This window comes from Uloborus diversus, chromosome 10, assembly GCF_026930045.1.
Source record: "Uloborus diversus isolate 005 chromosome 10, Udiv.v.3.1, whole genome shotgun sequence".
In the NCBI taxonomy this organism is placed as follows: domain Eukaryota; kingdom Metazoa; phylum Arthropoda; class Arachnida; order Araneae; family Uloboridae; genus Uloborus; species Uloborus diversus.
In genome coordinates, this window is record NC_072740.1 from 125302285 (window position 1) to 125323755 (window position 21471).

The following is a 21471-nucleotide window of genomic DNA, read 5'->3' on the forward strand; positions in this document are numbered from 1 at the left end:
TAGCTTTTCAATAGCACAAACTTAGCAATTGGAAAGCATTTGTTAAGAACAAAAGAAATTCAAAAATACTTCAGAAAGCATTTCAAATAAGTAGGGAAATTTTTATTACCTCTAACATTAGAAGCCATTTCACTAAATTTGAAATTTGAAATATCGCACACTCTGTGTTGTAACCATGACAACTAATGACAATATAGTTCGTCGATGTCTTCTTCCATGTCCAACTACAGGAACATCAGGTTGCTCTATTCGAACGTACACTATGGAAAAATTTATCGTCTGCAAAAACAAATCAACAGAAAAAAATATAAAAAATGAAACAGAGTCACAGTTTTTTAATGCAGAAAAATGAGTTCCACTAAAGTCAATTTTTCTGTCTATTAAGCTGGAGAGAGAAAAAAGAGAGAGAGAGAGAAAAAAAAATTATCAAAAAGGCGAATAGCGCCAATTATTTTGCCAACATGGTTGCCAATCAAATCTGATGATTCAATGTATCCGTAGTACCATCTCTGTGATTGTTGTCGCGTGTGAAAGTGTTGAAAGAGTTTTTTAGATTCTTTTAGAGGGAGGTTCATCACCTAACTTATAAACATACTCACAGAATAGGAACATTTCTGAGAGTACAAAAGCCCAAAAGTTGCATTAGTCGATTGCAGTTTTGTTCATTGTTTATTTTTCACCTTACAGGAAAGGTATTCAAATGATGTAGCACTATCAGTGGTTTCATTTTGAAGTACATTTATCAACTTTTGATTGTAGTAGACTTTACGACTTTAGAACTGTTTTTTAAAATAAAGAAATTATTAAATCAATGGCTGTGAACTTGGGAGCTGGGCGCAGCTTATCTTTCAAGATCGTATTATTGGGCGAAGGTTGCGTAGGTAAAACCTCTCTAGTACTCAGATATGTGGAGAATAAGTTTCATGAAAAACACCTCAGTACTCTACAGGTATTAATCTCCATTTTAATTTAATTCTGTATCCTTGGAAATTTTGTTTTTCGAAAGTTTTCAGTTTCAAGTCCAACTTTCATAAACTAGGTTGTGTTCATAATTAATTTACTGTACACATGTTGGTGGTTTGAAATAACGTTTTTACGCTTGACTACCGATTCTATGTACCATAAGGGGTTTATCTGTAGTGTAACATATGTGTTGCATATGCATAAGAAACTTAAGATTTTTGTCCAAATGTTTTATTTTTAAAGCTATTGATTTTTTGTTTATATCTTCATCAACCCAAATGCAGGGTAAAAAAGCTGCACCAAGACGAATTCTTAGGGACAAAAAGCCAATTTTCTCTGAATAAGGGCCAATTTTTGACAGTGCCAGACCTTCAATCGTTTGTAGGCGGGGCAAAAACTTGAAAATTCTGCTCTTGTCCGTCTTCTTTCAAGTTTTTATATTAGAGTTTCAACAAAAAATCAACAAATTGGGTTATATTGTTGCTCAGGGTAGGGGTCCGGCTTGGCAATTCTTTCAAACATGAGATTTTTCTGTGCTATTTTTATTTACTTTGCTAGTAAGTTCTTGAGGTATTTCAATACTTTCTGTTCCTTTTTTTTCTCTCCAGTTTCTCACCCTTAGTATCTTTATAAAACCCTACCAGATGTGTATGCAACGGTGCATTGAGAATGGATTGCAGTGTGTCGGCTTACAGCAAAAGATAGGAAATTATAACAGGAAATGTTTATATTCCAACCTCCAAGGGAAAGATACATCTTAGTATTAACACTAGAAAGACGGAGGGGCCTGTGTGGCCCCTCACGTAGTTTATTGTTTAATAACTCGGATAATATCTAACGGAACTTAATGGAATTTTCTGACTTTTCATTGTATGACACTATTTGAATGCTTGTTTAATCATTTTATCATACGCCTCATAGTGCTGTTAATATTGATCCTTATACCTAGAAAGACGGGAGGGGCCACAGTGGCCCCTAAGCATTTTGACAATTAAAAAACTTATTTTTTTCCTTTCGCCTAATTGTTGTAGCATAAAAAAATGTCATTCACTCTAGTTTAACCTGTAACTTCCTCTTTATGCAGCCGATTGGATATCCAAATGCTATAAACAGTACCGACTGCTTGATCCTAACGGTGGCCATTGCTCTTAGAAAGGAAAACTAATTTAACCTTTTGCCCAGTATAGAGAGAAAAACTAAAAATAATTAAGTACTAAGTTTTTATTTAGTCATGAAAGAAGGTGTATCAGGCATGTGGACTCCCTCAAGAAGAATTTTTAAAAGAATTCACTCCAAAAATGGATAGGGGCCACACTGGCCCCTTCAGTCTTTCTAGGTATACAGACAATGTCAGTCGTTCTAGTGTTAAGCTACAAAGCAATCATGCCCTCCCCCCACCAAGTGACCAAAGATAGCCTAAAAATGAGTTTTGAGTACTATTTCGAAAAATTCGGCCCTGACCCCCCCTTCCCCCCCTTTTGCTCAAAAATTTGGACCCCCTCCTTCTGGAAATGCCCCGGCCCTCCTAAACCATGAGCTGGATCTGTCTTTGCATCCCATAAATCATAGCCTCTAAATCAATACCAATGGTTTGGGTTCGTCCCTTCCCTCTGGAGGTGGACTCTGACACTTATTGCCCCATCCCCTTTTTTTTCTTGGAAAAAAAAAACATATGGTGGTACTAGTGAGCATCAATATTTTTGAAAATATAAATGCTTAATTTTAATTTGCAATAGGGGGAGTTTAGGCACATTGGTCCGCTTTTCTACTGTTGGTCTGTTGCCCTATAAAAAATTAGTGAGCAGTTCGATATTTTACAATAAGTATCAGAAAACAGCGTCAGCCTAGATTAAATAAAGGAAAGAATATAATGGTGCAGCAAGGGCTTGGTTTTAACGTTTAATACATTATTTTTTACACGTATAAAGATTGTTTTAATAAAAAAAACCCTGCCAGGAGGTAATTCTGGCTGCACTAGTGGCGGAATTAAATTTTTTACATTTATTTTGCAACAGAACTTGATAAAATCTTAACAATGTGCTCTGTGCATGTGGTACGTTGGTCTGCCTCACAGAATTATCTATTGCACAGCATTATGCAAACAACTTCTGCTATAAATTTAGTGATAAATATCATAGGTGCCCCCCCCCCCCCCAAGTTCAATTGCTCAAGTTGTCCCCCGGACCCCCGCCCTGCCCCAAAATTTTTTTATTTTTTTCCTCTCTTTTTAAATTAATTATTTTAAAAAATATTTTTTATTTATTTTAAATAATTATTATTTTATTAGAAAAGTTCTGTGCAACACCTATGACATATGCAGGGATGTGCCAGCTGCGCCAATTGCCGATCCTGCTCCAAACTGCACCAAAATCGGACAAACTTATGCCAAAAATGTGATTTTGCATGTAATGTTGCAGTTCCTTCAACATATTTGGCAGTTTTTGCAGATTATCATCAAGTTAATGCATTTGGAACTTGTTTTTACGATGTTTTTGATTTAGTCCCGATTTTTTGTGCATTTCAAAATCAGATGGCATCCACATTTGAAAAACTCGATCTTTTTAATTTATGATCTGATTCTGCTCCTTTGACTTGAAAATTTTTTTATTGACCATTATTTTCAACCGTTCTTATTTTTTGTTTTTAGAAGAAGAGGACTTATAAGTTCGTCTTCTTGCCACGCCCACTCAAAAATTTCAATCCAATTGCATCCGAATTGAATTAAGCAAATGCCATTTGTAAAAAAACATTATTTTTCACCCGTTTTCAATCTTGGGTTTCTTTAGATTTTAGGACAGAAAATTGATCGCTAATTTTGGTTGGAGACACTTAAGATAGTGAAAATTGGGGAATTCTTATGTTCTGGTAATGAATATGCAGATGTTTCAAGATTCTCAGATTCAGGCATTTTTCTCATATTCTTAGCCCGTCTCTAAATTAAGTAATTAATTTATTTATATTTTTTTTTCTTCACATTTTTCATTTTTTTCATATATTTTTAAATTCTTTTTCTTGTGGCATCATTTCTCAAAATCATTTTTTTCATTGTAATTTCATTATTAATATTGTAATTAAATATCAAACAGTTAAAATAAATGTTTTTAATGTTGCCTTCACTTGATCCTCAGATTTATTAATCAAGTAGTTCAGTATATATAAGGTTAAACCAATAAATTACACATACCAAAAAAAAAAAAAAGAAAAATATTTAATAGCTCTTTAAAACTTACTTGTAACTTGCTGAGGTAAAGTTTTTCTATTTAATCATTCTTTTTTGCTTTCTTTCTTTTTAGCTTTTTGAATATGTTTTTGAGTTTTATGAAGCAAACAAATTTTAAAAATAGGTGTCAAAGCACTATAACTTAAATGTGCACTAAAGCAGTGATGTGTTAAACAAAGTAAATGTGTGAACTAAATTTAAATCAGAAGAAGTGTAAGAAAAAAGTAGAGCAGGACAGGACTAGTCTTTTGAGAAAAATATTAGATGAAGAAAAAAATAGCAATAATAATAAATTAGTAGTTGGAGTTATTGTGGTTTTGCATCTTTGGTCTCCTTTTTGTTATTGTTTCATGTCACACATGTTTCTGTATGTGAAAATATACCTAACAGTCAAACCTTGATATCTCCAACCTCCTTATCTCGAAACCCTTGAAATCTCAGAAAAAAAGTTTTCCCCCTGCACTTAGCATAAAACTCCCAAGTGTTTTCTATAGTTACCTTGAAATTTATTTTTCGGAACCCTCGCTATGTCAAAATTTTTGCCATAGAAGCAAGGTTTAATTGATGCTTTTCCATTGGAAAATTTTGTAGCAGAAAGAGTTATGGAGACATCTGCATGTATCCATTCACCCTTTTTTCCTGGAAAGTATGAGAATAGTGGAATGGGGTAAGAAAATAGGAGAGCGTTGTCTAAGTTGGTATGAAGGGGGTGCTGACGTCTTTTGTTTGTTTTCTCTAAAGGTTAGATTCTTTCTCTTTTCTTCTGGTTTGGAACTCGAGTTCATTTAGACAACAAGGGGTTGAGTTTGTGTAGTTGACCAATTTTCTCAGCGAAAACGCGTTCTTCAGTCTCATTTTTAACCATAGAGGGGAGGCAACTCTGTTTTTAACTCCTGCAAAATGACTGGTGAAAAGCGTGTGTTATCAATTGAGGATAAAACTAAAATTTTGAAGTTTCTCGATGACAACATGCTGATGAAGAAAATTGAAATTGCTGCTAATTTTAAAATCCATACCAGTATACTTTCAAAAATAATAAAAAACCACTAAGCTATAAAAAAAAAAACTATGATCAAGGCAATTGTAAAAAATGAACATTCGAAAATTTGCTTAACCTGAAGTAGAGGAATGTGTGCGTTTAAAACTTAGTAAATTGCTAAAAGAAATTATTAGTTTTTATCGTTTATGCAATGTGATATATCTACATGTCATTGTGAGAGTTACAATGACTTATTTTTTTTCTTCTTATTTATCTCTCATTTATCTTCTTTTTCTTATTTTTTATACTTATTTTTTTCAAAAAACCTTGTTAACTCCAAACCTCTATATCTTGAATTTTTTTCCTTCCCAAGAGATTCGAGATATCAAGGCTGTACTGTAGTTACTCCAAATTAATGCAAAATTTAAATTTTTACTGCTGCAAGCTGCTCCAAATTTGCAATTTTACTGCTCCTGGATGCTCCAAATTCTGTTTTACTGTTCCAAATTCACCATTTTACTGCTCCAAATTCACCATTTTACTGCTCCAAGCTGCTCCAAACCCACCATTTCCCTGCCCCCAAGATTGGTTCAAAAGCGAGTTTTGGTCGGCACATCCCTGCATATGCGCACACAGACACAAAAACTAAATAAATAAATGAAATATATAAAGTATAAAATAAAATAAATAATTTAAATTAAAAACCAATCAATAAATAAATTGAAATAAATAATTAAAAGTCCTCTCTTTCCAAATTAAGATGGTGCAACTTGCGACATAATCCAGGGGTAGAAATTAAGAAAAATAAGTCACCAGCCCAACAGACCAGTAACTACAAAATTTTACTGGTCCGTACACAATTTTAGTGGTCCATTCTTGTGTCCTGGTTTTAAATAAGAAGCAATTATAGAAAAAAATACAAAATCTGTACAACAAAATTATTATGATAAAGAGTATCAATTAGCTGTTTTCAACAAAATTGTCTGCGTGACTGGAGAAGAGAAGAAAAAAGATTTCTTTTTATTAATACTAGCCCAGGAAGTAAGGCAAGAAAGTTTATTTATATCGTCGCTTTGGAAGGAAGGCAATAGGGTGGCAAAAACAATATGTTATAGCAATGACGTACCTAACATAGGTGACACCTGGTCCTGGAGAGGTAATTTGTAGCAACACCAAATTTTGAAATTTGTAGTCCTAAAAATGCTTTTTAGCTTTATATTTTTAAAAACTTGCTATTTCACTTAAAGTGTCAACCCCCAGACGGGTAACACCTAGGGTGGTTCACCTCCCCCTCCCCCCATAGCAACAACCACTGTTTATCGTGCTGTAGAACTTTCTTATTTTTTCTTCAAAAGAAAACCTAAATATTGTAATTAAAGGTGCAAACATTCTCTCCGCAGTTTCAACAAATGATGTTAACAGTTTTTAAAAAGAAAACAGGAATAAATTTTTACTGGTCCAATAGACCAGCAAAATTTATATTCTACTGGTCCGATGGATGTATTTGTGGTCGGGACCAGTGGACCACTGTTAATTTCGAGCCCTGTAATCCCTAATAAATATTATCCAATATTGTAAGTTATTTTTTTTTTTGCATGTAAGATGAAAAACATAAAAGTTAAAAGATCAATATAACATATTATTAAATTCATTTTAATTGATATACCAACTTTAATTAAAAAATGATAAACCACCTGAAATTAAAACCATTAGTACACAATAATTTAAGCATCAAAAGAAAATAATTATTTTATATTCATGAGAAAATTAACTCGGATCAACATTAATAAAAGATCTGTACAGTAAACTTCTGACTATCCACGAATGGGTTGGATTATCCGCGAGGACAATCGTCAATCAGGAACATGCATTTTCGCAATAAAAAGCAAATACTAATAGCTGTTTTTTTTTTCTGAAAAATTGTAAATTTAAACTTGGTTGTTTTTGTTTATTTATTCATTTTTTTTGCTTATATGTTTTTCTTTTATTTTTTGTGCTTTCTTAATCTTGCATATACAGTGAAGCACCATTTATACGTTTCTCTTTTATACGTTTTAATCAATTATAATTTTTTTAAATTGGTTCCTGCAGAGTCGAATACACATTAACCTATACCTATTATAAGTTTTTTTTATTTGTAGGCTCTTTTCCATACAGTCCCTTCAAAAACGTATAAACAGTTTCACCGTACTTGTTTTGATGTTAAGTTCCGTTGTGCAAAAATACAAGAAAAAAAAACTGCTATTTTCACTGCTTGCAGAAAGTATTATGCTTCAATACAGCCAAATTTTTGAGGAAGGATAAGTTTTACCTTATTTGCCCTTCATTTTAGACTGTTTGTGGTTTAGCCACATTTATTATCATCCGCAACACTTGTGCCACCTAATTCCGTGGATAACCGGAAGTTGACTGTATATCACTTTTATGCAGTTTCCATCAATATTTGCTGGGGGAAAAAAACTTTCTTTTCTTCAATGCATCACATGAAACATGAAGATAATCCCAAGAAAGAAATACTTCAATTCTTTTTCAAAATAAAAAAATGTAAATTATTAAAAGGTGGCGAAACAAATATTTATAAACTTGCCCATAACCATCATGCTCAAATTTCAGCTTCAAACATTTTATTAAACATTTAATGTTTTTTTTTCATGTTATAAATGCAAATTGTTCATTTCTCCTGGGCCGATCATTCCACGTCAGTTGGCCTTCTAGACCAACAATCATTATCTTCAACCTTTCTTATCTTTTGTTTTCAGAATATGAGGGCTTGTAAGTTTGTCTTCTTGTCACACCCACTCGAAAATATCAACACAGTTGCATCCAAATTAATTTATGCAAATACAAATGTGACAACCAGCAACAACCTCTGAGCCCAGTTAGGCTAGGCTTGTCCTAGTCAGTTTATAAGTCCCCAATAAAGATCAATGGCCCACTTAAAGCTATCCACCCCCTTGCTCATTACCGCCTCTTCCGGTGAGCTGTTCCAAGTGCCCAAGACCTTACTAAAGAAGTAATTTTTCCTAATTTTTAGGTTAGCCTGAGATTTGAATAGCTTAAAACAATGACCCCTTTTCCTGCTTTCCGTGCAAAAATTTGACCCGTTAACATCTTTCATTTTGATATATTTAAACAACTGAATACTTATTCATTACTAATATTTTATAATTATGTATTTAGGCCTCATTTCTTGATAAAAAACTGAACATAGCTGGAAAAAGAGTCAACTTGGCCATTTGGGTAAGAATTTTTTTTTAAAAACCTTTAAATTCTTTAGGGTTATATACTAAAAAATATTGTTTGGGGCAAATATTTGCAATGTTGATTGCAGATCAAAGAAGATGCATGTGGAAAAGTATATTCAGTGTGCAGAAAAAAAGTGAACAAAGGAAAAATAATGGGGGAAAAAATATAGTTTAAGATCTATTCTATGAAAGATAATTTAACATGCCAAAATTCGTCATCAGTCAGTTATGGTTCGAAAATATTGTAGTTTTACATGTTCAAAAATAGTGTACTAATTGCATAATCAATTTCTGACAAAATCAATGTGTATTTCGGTATTTCGGACGTCGGAAGATTTTAGATCGGTGTATTTGATGCTCCACCCTGTATATATCTATCTATATATATATATAATATAAACACAAAATAAAATAACAACCAGACAAGGTTACATAACAAAATAAATAAAATAAAATTAAGTAAATGAGCTCCTCAAGAGTGGAAGCTTCATCCTAGGGTCAAAAGGCCAAAAAATTACACTAAACATGTTTTGGTCTTTTAACCCTAGGACAGAGTTGGGCAAATTTTAATTGCATGGACAGTTAAAGATTAACAATTGATTGGTAAATATAACCACAACTAACAGTTGATCAATTTTGATTGTGGAAAATTACAATTAACAATTTCTTGGTTGTTAACTGTAGTAATAACAGTTAACAATTAATTAATTGTTAATTGTAGTTTACTGCAATTAACAATTGTCAATTGTTTAATGAGTTTTAATTAAAACTAATTCTTAAAAAAATACTGGTTTTGTATAATATACTGTACAGGAGACAGGTCTACCTGGGACATGGGCAGCGAACGAGTACCAAAGTACTATCTAACTATTTAAATACAGGGTCATTCCATAGTGATTAACGTAACATTCGCAGCTGATTTTCTTACTCTTTTAACTTACACTGGGAGTAAAAATAATTTTTTTTTGTTTCAATATGCAGATTTAAAATGTTCAAGGTGACTATTTTTCATTTCTACCCTTCCTTGAAAGAATTTGCTAGTGACACCACTGATTTTATTACATTCTTGTTAGCCATTCTTTAATTTTGTTCCATATTTACATTAAAAAGATGTGAAAATGTTTTTATATGTGCATTAAAATAATTTTCGGTTTCATTTCTATAAAGAGTATTTAATACAATTATACTTTTCTATATAAGGATACTGCAGGACAAGAAAGATTTCATGCTCTTGGACCTATTTATTATCGAGATAGTAATGGAGCAATACTTGTTTATGACATAACTGATGAAGACTCATTTAAAAAGGTTTGTATGCCTACTAATGTAAAGCAAAACATAATGCTTGCTTGTCTGTCTTTCTGCAATGTCTATACATGAATCTACCTTTTACTTACCCATTTAGTTTTATTTTCAGTTTTGACGTTTTGAGTAGATTATTGTAGTATACATTACATAAAGTTTGAGTTATTTTATTTTTTGCTAATTGGATTTATTTTCAAGTTGCTGTCAACTATTGTTCATTAATTCATGTTACATGAAGTTTAATGGAAGTTGAAATTCAAGCTTTTAATAAAGCTTTTATCATCAATTCTGTTAGCTTACCTATGAATTTTACTAATAACTTATGTCAATTTAATATAAATATGTTTATTTTTGGTTACTTTGGATAACTTACTGCTGACAAAAAGGTATTTTTGCCAAGTCAGTACAAAGAACTATGGAAAAAACAGAATTACAAAAAAAAAGTTGAATTGAATTCTGCTAAGGAAAATGAGTGATACAAATACACTGTAAATAAATTGTTTTAGTTATCAGTTTTATTATTGATTACAGGGGTCGATCCAGCGCGAAATTGGGGCCGCTTTGCGGCCCCTTCACAAAATTCCGCATGGCAAAAGCGACCCCTTTCACAAAATTCTGCGTCGCAAAAGCGGCCCCATTCACAAAATTCCCCATCGCAAAAGCGGCCCCATTCACAAAATTCCGCGTCGTAAAAGCAGCCCCTTCATAAAAATTTATAAAAAGGCAGCCTTTTCACAATATTTTTTAACCGCAAATGTGTACGCATCTATGCTACCCCTCTTCCACCTTCCCCCATCTTATCTTTTTGCCTGCTGCATGAGGTGTTTTTGCTTGAGAGCGTCAGAGGGGGGAGGGGGACGGACGAGAGAGGGACGCTTGTGATTGGTGACTAGCCAAAATCCAAGAAAAATAATGAGCACGTGATAAAGAATTGATTTGATGATTTTCTGCTGTTCCACGAGTGCGAAATGAAGACTGACTCATTTCACGCCACGGCAAATTAATCGCCTATATTCTGTTGGTTTGATTTGCTTCAATGACCAAATACTTCTGAATTAAATATTCCTTTGAATCATTGTAACTTTCAATTGTGTCTTAGTTGCACGCATCCTTCCTTTATCCATATTATTTTGCCAAATTATGCACTTTTAATTCTCAAAAGTAGTTGCAAATTGAAACCTTGCCAGTTGCAGATCTTCTTGTTTTATTTCCTCTTTCTTTTTTTTTTTTTTTTAATTTTTTAAAAAATATTCTCTTGTTTTTTCAATTTGTTCCTATTTCCTTCAGTTTATTTTGAAAAAGTTTAAGGTTCATAGTTGGGGGGTTATCTTACGGAACGGTCGAGCAAAATTTCTAAAAATTATTCCCGAACGAAGGTTAAAAAGAACACTCGAAAATCATATATTTTCCTTTGTTAATCAATTGCATAGAAATTCGCATTGAATACTGGCGCATGCTGATGCAAATCGTATTGTATGGCCATTAATTAAATCCTGTTAGAGTATGAGTGACTATGCGGGAAACGCCGAACAACCGATTGGCGAAATTCCCTGTAGTTTGTAGTTGATACTGTCCGTTCTCAAAAGCTCACTTGACACGATTGCATTTAATGAAAAAAAAAAGGTGTGATTAGGCCAGGGGTACCCACTTCTCATATTCTTTAGTTTAAAGCAGCGTTTCTTGATCTTTTTTTGAATCTCGGACCGGTAGAACTTCGTCAAAAAATTTCACGGACCGGTAGAAATTTTTATTTTATTTTTTTCACTAAAATGAACTAATCTGTTTTGTCCTTTTTTTTTAAACAAATGCCAGAAAGAAAACCCTTCTGCTTAAAATAAACTTACAAAAGTTAATTGTAAGATTTTTTTAAATAACTTACTCACTTTGAATGTAAAAATAAGCGCAGCTAATTTGTGTAAATTTTCATAAGCGAATAAATCTTATAGAGAAACCACAAAACGTATGCAAAGTAATGGATATATTAATGCATAAAATATCGTATAAAATTAGGAATAAAATTAAAATAAGGAAATTTTATTTTATTGGAAACGGGTATAATTCTTCGAAGATCGGCCAAATTTTCTCGCGGACCGGTGCCTGCGGAGAATTGCTGGTTTAAAATGCATTATTCATTTTTTCTTTCCTGCTATTTTTCTTGTAGACTGTACGCGTAAGAGCAAAAGATAACTTCCGAAGTCACGCTAGTTTGAGCGTACAGCATACAGTAAACCAAAAGAATAACGTTTTTTTGTTTTTTTTTTTGTAGTTGAATTCCTAGATTCCTTCTTTTATTGATAAAATACAATGCCAGCTGAAAAATATCGTCGGTCCTTCTATTTAATCTTGCTGTCTTCTTAAAGTAAATATGAAACTTCCAGATGAGCAATTTCGGAATTTTTTAACGCATGTCCGCTAATAGTGAGCAACGGGAACAGCGCGCAAAGGAAGTTTTATTGAGTGGGATTTTATTAAAAAGTGGCGGGAATCGCGTAATCTGCAGACGATAAATTTAAAAAATGTGGTAATTGTATATTATTCCAGTTTGTTTTCTTTCTCAGTATTAATTTTTCTTTTGTAACAGATTGTCTGCGATCAAGGAGCGCAGACGATATTTTTCGTAGTTAGCTTGTTCGCGCCTTCGCGTGTTTAAGAGGACATTTTTTAGGCGCATCAAAGAATAAATTGATATTCTATTCGATTATAATTTGTGTGGGAGCGGACAATGGATAATTTTAGCGGATAATGGAGCGCTGGAGATAGCAGCCGCAATAATCTCAGTTTGGAGAGATTGCTTGTTCATTGAAAATTATTCTTCAAGAAATTAAAATATGAAACGAGGACGTCCTGCAACGGGAGGTACCTCCCGAAATTGTGCGTATTATGTTAAAAAATTTCGCTCTTCGAACGTACGGTCCCAAAATATTGTGAATTTCTTCAAGTCAGCAATTAACAACCCCGATAAAATCGCTACCACCACTTCATCATGCAGTAACAGTAACGCAAATGTTCCCGTTTTGGAGGGCTCGGGAAATGCGGTAAAAGATAGTACATCAAATGACAGTGAGGCAGTTCGCGAAAGTATAACGATTTTTGAGCAGAAAATACTGGAAGTGAATCTGGAGCAACTTCAACTGATGATGATATTGGGATTGAGCCATCAAATAATGATTCAAGCATTGTATATGAGAGTACAAATGGAAATAAGAAGCATGCAATAAATAAAAAGTACATTGCAAATTATGAAAAGGTGTATAGCTGGCTTTACTCTAGTTATTCAACTAAGGGTTTTTTGTGAGAAATATGTTCATCTTTCATGAATGTTAGTGATTTGAACAAACCTTGAGTAAATATTGGAGTTGATATCAAGAAAAGCTGTCACCCTATAGAGTTTTAAAAAAACATGAGTGCAGCAAAAATCACAGAGAGGCTGTCAATATACAAAAATCTAGTGCAAAAGAAGGAATTCTCAAAAAAATCTGAAAGTGAAGAGACTGGATATGAAGCAAAAAAAAAAAAAAAAAAAAAAAAACAGAAAATTGATTGGTAAGTTTATTCAAATTTTGTACTTATAATCATGAAGCAATGGGCCATTTTTGAGAATTTTGAATCTCTAGTTAGATTTTTGGGGGTAAATTTAGATGACAATGAAATGAAAAAACATTTGCTAACTTGTGGTAAGAATGTCAGGTATTTATCCCACATTTCAGTTCAAAACATTTATCTTTGAAAAAAAAAATTCCGTTGTTTTCAGGAAAATCCTAAATTTTACTTTGATTATGCAATATATATTTAGTATTAATTTGTGTTGAGTTTCGAAATCCAATTCTAAAATAACTTTACTAAAAATAAAATTCTTTTATATGCTGTTTTTATATTTTTATTTCTTTCGAAGATCTTGATTTCCTTACATGCGCCATGGTAAATGAATTTTTCGCATTTTTGATGTTGACTGTACCTTGTTAAGTGGCAAACAAATAAAATTTCTTTATATATTTATTAACATCATTAAATTGCAAAGTTTTAAAAGAAATACCTACTCTGTAAGAACGTCAAATGTCAAAAAAATAAACGCTGAATGCTGGTGCAGTATTATTTTGGGTTTTAATTACTTTTAAGTTTTTCAAACACATACATTCTTCTGTGTTAAGAAATATGTGATATCTTTGAGTCTGTTCGTATTGTATTTATTGGGAGTTATCATTACGTTCAGCAGCATGTGCAATTTTCATTGATCTAAAAGTATTTGAGAGGGGCAAACAGTAAATCTGTTGTGAGACTTTCACCTTAAGAAAGTGTGCCTTGCATATGTATATTTGTAAAAAACAATAAATGTAATGTGTGTCAAATTACGAATAAAATGTTAAGGGTCTTACTTCCCCCCTCCCCCAGCGCATTTTCTCTAGGCAGCTTTCAGGTATTCTTCAAGAACTTGCAATCACCCTTGAAACCTGTCTAGGGCTTTTCTATAACGATACGACAGCTAAAAATGCTTTTATATAATCTTTTCCAAGAAAAAAATCACAAGAAGTTCTTTTTTACAAAAATAAAGAAAATTCACAAAAATATTTTGCTTTTTCACAAAAATAAAGAAAATTCACAAAAATATTTTGCTTTTTCACAAAAATAAAGAAAATTCACAAAAATATTTTGCTTTTTCACAAAATGGGGACCCAAAAAATAAAACCTGGATCGACCCCTGGATTATAATAATTAATGTATTGAAAGTTCTGCATTTAGTAGTAAAAGCAATCATTTTAAATCTTTACTACAATGTGTCACAATATAACATAGTGAATATTTTCTATATTAGTAAATATAATGAAGTTTGAGAAATTAATTCGTTAAAAAAGGTTGGTGCGTTTTTGCCAATGGTGGAAAAAGAAAAAAGACGACTGTGCTTCCTCTACTATTTTTCCCACTTAAGTATTTGCTAAGTAAAATTTTTTATCAGGAAGACATTTTAAAAATTTAATCCCTACTGCATTGAAGTCATTTTCTTGCAGTTCAAACAAATGTATTTGTTCTAAGTCATCTATACATTTAACACTTAATTCACAATTAGGTATGCCAACATTTTCTGTGAAAACTTCTTTTTCCCAGACAAGTGGCTCGTAATTTGATCTTGAGTGGCATGTATCTACTTTAGTAATGCTACTTCAATGATCCGATATATAGGCATTTTATCTTATTGTTTACTTTTTGCCAATATCACTCAATGGCTTCAGGGTGCATATTGTTTAGGTTTTAAATTATTGAAGGTGTAGTTTTAGTTATACCAAATTTCAATGCAATATGTTTTGTCTTTGCTTCATCTGAATCAACCTGTTTAGCTTGATTTTTTATTGCAAGTTTTAAATCTTATGTTTACATTTAATCATTAAGTCTGTATCCCAAGCACAACATCAAGTGAATGATATCATCCCAAACATTTGCTTTTTGTTTCAATAAAAGAAGAAAACCAGTCTTTGAAGAGCCAATTTCTTGGGAGATAATAATTGCATTTTTCTTCAAGAGATGTTTTAGATAAAAATCCTGTTAAAAGGTATGAGAAGGCTGGTTAAAAGATATATCAATGCATTTTAAGCATGACTTCATGTACCCTTCTGAAAGGGAAGCAAATATTTTATGACAGACAACCCTTCCTGTTTTAATGGCTTGTGCCCCATCAATAGGAAAGTCCATCTCCAATTTGTGAGAAGGAGGTTTTGGACAAACCTGGGTTTTGTCTTTTCATCAAGCCATATATAATTGGGGGGAGTACTAAACGTTTTCTCCTCCCAGAAGCACTTCTGCCTGGAAAAAAGGGAAGAATTTTCTGAGAAAACACAGGTTTTGCTTCAGGATTATTTTATAAAAGGATAACACCATTTTAGTTTCATCAAGTTAGTAGTGAGTAATGAAAGCTTTTGGAATGTCTAGAAATATAATTTGGCTTATTGAATATCTAAACCAATTCTGCTTTTTGAAAACAAATAACATAATACTTTATTTAGTTAAATTAGGGGAAAAAGTCGTAGCTTTTACTTATCAAAGTCATTTGCTCATCACGGTTTTTGGATTGCCAAAATTCCTCTTTGTGTTTCAGTGTATCAGAGGTGATTTCATGCCGGAACACTGGAACGTCATTTCAGTACTGCTTTTCTGGAAAAATAAATTTCCCTTTCAGATAAAACTAGTCACTTCTCAGGATTCAATTATTTCTCACTGGCATTCCAATACTTGAAAATTTAAATCCAACCCAGTGTCTTTACTAATAATGAAGCTGAAAGTCTGTGTTTGGATCTCTGGATGTCTGTAGGCCCATAGCGGCTAAACGGTTCCGCCGATTTTCATGGCACAAAATTAGTTTGCAGGATGGGTGAGCACCTCAAAGCGATATTTCAAAAATTTGATTTTGTTCTTTTTCTATTCCAATTTTAAGCTATCATTGGTGGACTTAATTCCTCTGCATCACTACCGAGCAAATTACCATAACATGGACGAGTAAATTACCAAAACATGGACAAGCAAATCATCATAACTTGGAGGAGCAAATTAATATAGCATATTGGCAAGAAATTCATCATCCATATTTTGTAAATATACAGGCAAATCAAATGACCTTTTAGTTTTCTACTAAGGGCAAAGCCCTTACTGCTAGTATATAATATACATACTGTCAACTCAAAGGTGTTTAGCCAGTCCCTTGAGACTTGATGTTTAGACTGTATATAGGTAGGGGAATGTGGGGCAAAGTGAAATGGTTAAGATGACTGAGTTTTTTCAAAATGAACAGGTCAAAAATTTGCTTTGAAAATCACAGTACATAAAGAACATTGTATTTTATGATAAAACTTGTGTTGAAGCAGTATTTTTTACTTTTGGCAGTAAATTTGTGTTTTCAAAAAAAGGTGGAAAATTTTCACTTTTTTTTCCCATGGGGCAAAGTGAAAGATAAAATTTTTTTCTAATGAAAAATTTTCTATTTCATTATAAAATCTCAATATTAACTAAATTTTTGCTGCATTGAATGCTAGGAGGTCTCAATTAATATTTCAAATGATAATAACAAGAACTTTATCATTTTATAATAACAAGAATAATTTTTGACTTACAACAAAATATTACAATTATTAGTATCAATATTTTTAAATTGTCTGTAATACCAAATGTTTTAATCTTCGGCTGTATTTTTTTCCTGACTGGAATAGACTATAGCTGGTACTACATAGTTAAAATAATACCAGATAGGTGCAGCCAAAAGCGGAGTAAATATTTCTCCTTTTCACTTTGCCCTGCTATTTCACTTTGCCCCTGTTTCCCTACTGATTACAATGCTTTTGTGTTAAAATTGGAAATTTGTAGTACAAAATGCTAATATTTTTAAAGAATTGTTAGTATAACTCTATTGTTTTATGCATAGGTTAAAAATTGGGTAAAAGAATTGAGGCAAATGCTTGGTGAGGATGTATGTTTAAGTATAGCAGGAAACAAAACAGACTTAGAAAAAGACAGAGCTGTTCCTGTTGGAGAAGCAGAATCGTGAGTTTGCTTTCTTTTGTTTTTGTCTTTTGATTTTCATGTTTCAGAATTTAGACCTATTATTTTTCCCCCCTTTAGGTATGCAGCATCTGTGAAAGCTAAGCATTTCACAACTTCTGCAAAACTCAACAGAGGTATTGAAGAACTTTTCCTTGATTTGACAAGACGTAAGTAACTCACAATAGAAATTTACCACTATTTAAATTTTAATTTGATAGTTCAAAATAGCCCTACATTTAAATGTACACTTAATGTTTTTTTGTTTAGAATCAAACGTACAAATTTTTGCTTTTCTGTGATATATTTCCTTTTTGTAGGTATATTGTCCTTTTTTTCTGAAAAAAAAAGCATTTTTTATGGTTTAATGTATATACACTCTATAACAAAGAAAAAAAAATCAAGGCACCAAGAAGGAGTGATCCAATTGAGACAAAAATAATTGTTTATATATAGTGTACATGTGTGTTTGTTAATAAATCTTATCTTAATGTCCCTTAATGGTAAAAATCTGCTTCTCGCCACTTTTGTATACAGTCACTGATATTGTTATTAAAGAAAAACGCATTGTTTGAGCAGGAGGTATATGTAACTATTTTTATCATTAATGTATAGCTTTAAAGTGGAAATTTTTTTTTTATTGACTGATAATTTTTTAAAATTGATTAAAAGAAGCTTAAACAAGGTGACATATAAGTGTGATTTTCAAAAAGATTGACAGTTTGGTGTCCTGACTTTATTGGTTCATTTTTATGTTGATAAGATTATGTTTTCTGAAATTGCAAAAGCATGTAGTAAGGCATTGTTTTGCACTAAATTCATTGCATGATCGTATATTAATAAGCCTTTTCTATTACTTCAGTTTCCTATATCTTCCTATATCTTTTTTGTATGCTTTCGTGCAGCTTTTTTACTTTTTGTGCGTTAAAAAAGGAAGTAATATTTGTAATTTACACACAACTGAAATAGATTTCACTGAACTGCTCATCTAGCACTTTAAAATTTCAATGCAGTTTGTGTTCTTATATGCTACTCATGAGTGTTACCCTAGGGAATTAAATATTCTTTACTTGCAAAATATTTCTTCATCATAGTTAGCAGCATTGTTAGGGAAGCCATAGTTGTTTCTTCTTAAAATGTGTAAGTCTAAAAATAGATATATTTATTCCTTATATGTTGCATATTGAAATGTACAATTCAATGTGAAGAGTATTTTAATCGTCTCTCATGAGTGTTACCCATTTATTTTGTAATATTTGTTTCAGTATTTTATTCCAGTGAAGAGTTCTATAAATCTCATGAGTTACTTTTAACGGATAACATTCATGAGAAAGGAGTAACATTTCTGATAAAAGAGAGCCAAATAATGAGTAGATCCATAGTCATTGATATTGTATTGCCTGTATTTCATACCTTTATCAAAGAGATATTTTTTCACACTTATATATATAATAAATTCACTTTTATTCAAAATTGAAGAGTGAACAGTGACAAAGCTAATGTTTGCAAAAATGAAATTTGTGTGCGTTGTTTTGGAAAGAGTCTAATTCTCAAGATATATTATTCGACTACATATTTTATAAGAATTACTGCCAAAACTCTACACTAAATGACTTAATAAATCCATTTCTCATAAGTGTTACTATAGCTAAGATTTAATTTGTATTGATGAACTTTTCTTGAACCTTTAAAAATTGATTTCAATGCTGAAATTTTTTAGCTATTCATGTAATTGCAATGAAAACATTGGATGTTTAATTTAATATGCTTTTATCGTAAACTTTACCCTTTATTTATTTCGGAAACAAAGTAACACTCATGAGAAAAACTTTTTTACAAATAACTAAAATTTCTTCAAATAAATATTTATACCATTTTGACTTAAAACTGAGTATTTAAGATAGTTTAATCGAGATTTGACTATTTATTTTTAGAAACGAAAATACAGAATGGTTTATGAAGGTAACATTCATGAGAAATGGTGACTTGAAAAGAATTTTTATGGAATTTCTAAAATCTAAGCAAATTAACTCCCAAATAATTACCTGGTCAGAAAGCTGTGTTAATTGTAGGGAAATTATACCTAGGAAAGTTTTAATGTTTATAACAGCAAAAAACTTGAAATTGTGTCAAACATAATGTGTGAGCAATGCATTTGAAAATCATCCATAAACGAGTGACTATTGTTTGTAAAAAAAGAGAATTGTTATTTAATGTAGCCTATATTTTAAATTAAAATTTGGCTCTAAAAATGTTTAATAGCATTTTTTAAATATATGAACCATATTGTGTCTTTTCTAATCATTTAATGTGTCTTCAAAGGTATGATGGAAGTCTCTGAAGCTCAGGATAATGCCAATAGCATGGGAAGAACTGGTGGTAATCAAAGGCGAAATGTAGTTATAGTTGATGATGAACCTGTTCAGCAGAAATCTGGTTGCTGTGGTGGTGGGTGATATATGTATGTTTCTTAAAACTGGAGACTGAAATATACATACAATGCGATATAACTTTTGAACAATTCATAATGAGAAATTGCTTCATTTGAATAACATGCACTGATAACTAATTGTAACTGTACACATGAGTGATGTGTGTATTGTTTGTGAATGGGAAAATTTATTTTCCTTAAGCTGTGAAAATAAATTTGCTATAAATATAATCTTTTTTATCTTGTTAATTTCTCAATTCTAATCTATATACAAATTTTCTGGAACCAAAAGTTGCTTTTTCATGTGAGAAGACTAAGTCGATGTGGCAGGAAACTTTTTATGGCTGAAATTAATTTTTACTACATTAATGGTTTTTGATAATCATTTAAAAATGTAAATCCAGTCAAAGTATGTATTGTTTTTTGAAAAATACCAGGTAGTAAAATAAAAGCTTGTGTTATTTTAATAAATTTTATTGAAATTATTGTTAAGGAAGGCTTATCAATTTAGGCTACCTGTAAACTAAAATTTGTTATTTTTAGACTCTGATTTTATGAAAGTTCAGTATTATATTTGTTTGCTGTTCTCTATGTGATACAATAACGATGTTTCAAAACTATTACATTCATCAACATACTCTTGTTATAAGTTGTTCATAATTTGAATTAATTTTTCTTGTTCCTAAATAATTGAAATACTTTTTATATATTGATCCAGTTTTTGTGATTTATGTGTTCTGTTTTTGTCATTGATTTGTATAAAAATTACTCATGTACATTTGACATTTGATTTATTGTAATAATTATGTAAAATAGGCTTAACTTTATTTGTCTCTTTGTTGGAAAATACTGTACCTTATTTTATCACTCAGCTGCAAAATACTGTAACTTATTCATCACTTAGTTGGAAATACTGTTCTTTATTTTAAATATAAATAGCAGCTAAATTGTTATGTTTAAGCTTGTACATTAAAAGAAAAGAACCGTGGTCTCTTGTAGAGTTCTCTTATTTTAGTTGACAAACACTAACAGCATTACCAAGTTATTTTGGAGAAAAGATATTTTAATTCCTGGGCCATAACCATTTTGGGTACCTGATTAGAATTAAGAAAGTCTTTCAGAATATTTGTAAATAGTATTATACTTCAACCTTTATGTGGCATCGAATGACCAAAGAACATTCATCTAAGGTCACTGCATTTGGAAGTTCCTTCAGCCATGATCTCACTTTTTTTATTGCCTTAAGTAATAGGTTCTGTAACTTGAAACATGTGTCCAGTTGTTTGTGATTTTTGTGAAGTTGTTTTTGCTATTTGTGCAGATACGAATATAAAATTTTCTAAATTAAGTGAAAAAATTGAAAGCCCTTAAAAGTGTCTTGTCACTTTCAATGAGATCATGCTGCTTTCACCTATTGTAATTACAGTTGAGTCCCGAAAATCTAGATCTGGAAAGTCTCAGGTTCTGCTTAATTATAGGTGCTGTGTTTTAAGGTAAATTTATTAAAACCTAAGCGTCTGTCTGTGTGTGCATGTGTTTTGTAACCCCTCTCTCCTCCTGACTGGCCATGTCAACCCAGGTTGATATTGATACCGTTCGATACAAGACATCTAGAAAAAGCCATTCCACCCTTTTTTACCCCTCTAAACCTTAAAGGGAAGAAATATGAATTGATAAGTATAGGTTGGTTGGGGTATGGGGAACCCCTTTTGAGAACAGTTTGTTTTTGAAACCTTATGCAAAAGTTTTGAAACAAAAAAGTTTAAATTTATTGTCTTATTTTATGTTGGACATTATTAATAAACAAAAG

General features: G+C 31.7%; 1 protein-coding gene across 1 annotated transcript; it reads left to right on the forward strand.

Moving 5' to 3' along the window:
• Nucleotides 1–485: 485 nt before the first annotated feature.
• On the forward strand, nucleotides 486–20649 carry LOC129231272 (ras-related protein Rab-21-like). The gene is made up of 6 exons (XM_054865555.1): nucleotides 486–949; nucleotides 8343–8402; nucleotides 9608–9715; nucleotides 17115–17233; nucleotides 17312–17400; nucleotides 19553–20649. The coding sequence occupies exons 1-6, from the start codon at nucleotides 812–814 to the stop codon at nucleotides 19684–19686; spliced, it is 648 nt and encodes a 215-aa protein (XP_054721530.1). The 5' UTR covers nucleotides 486–811; the 3' UTR covers nucleotides 19687–20649.
• The last annotated feature ends 822 nt before the right edge of the window (nucleotides 20650–21471 follow it).

What these genes read in the sequence shown, in the direction of transcription:
- LOC129231272 (XM_054865555.1), top strand. Translation starts at nt 812, where the DNA reads ATGGCTGTGAACTTGGGAGCTGGGCGCAGCTTATCTTTCAAGATCGTA. An exon ending in GAGTCAACTTGGCCATTTGG is followed by an intron (nt 8,403 to 9,607) that starts GTAAGAATTTTT and finishes TTTCTATATAAG; the next exon opens with GATACTGCAGGACAAGAAAG. An exon ending in TTTCCTTGATTTGACAAGAC is followed by an intron (nt 17,401 to 19,552) that starts GTAAGTAACTCA and finishes GTGTCTTCAAAG; the next exon opens with GTATGATGGAAGTCTCTGAA.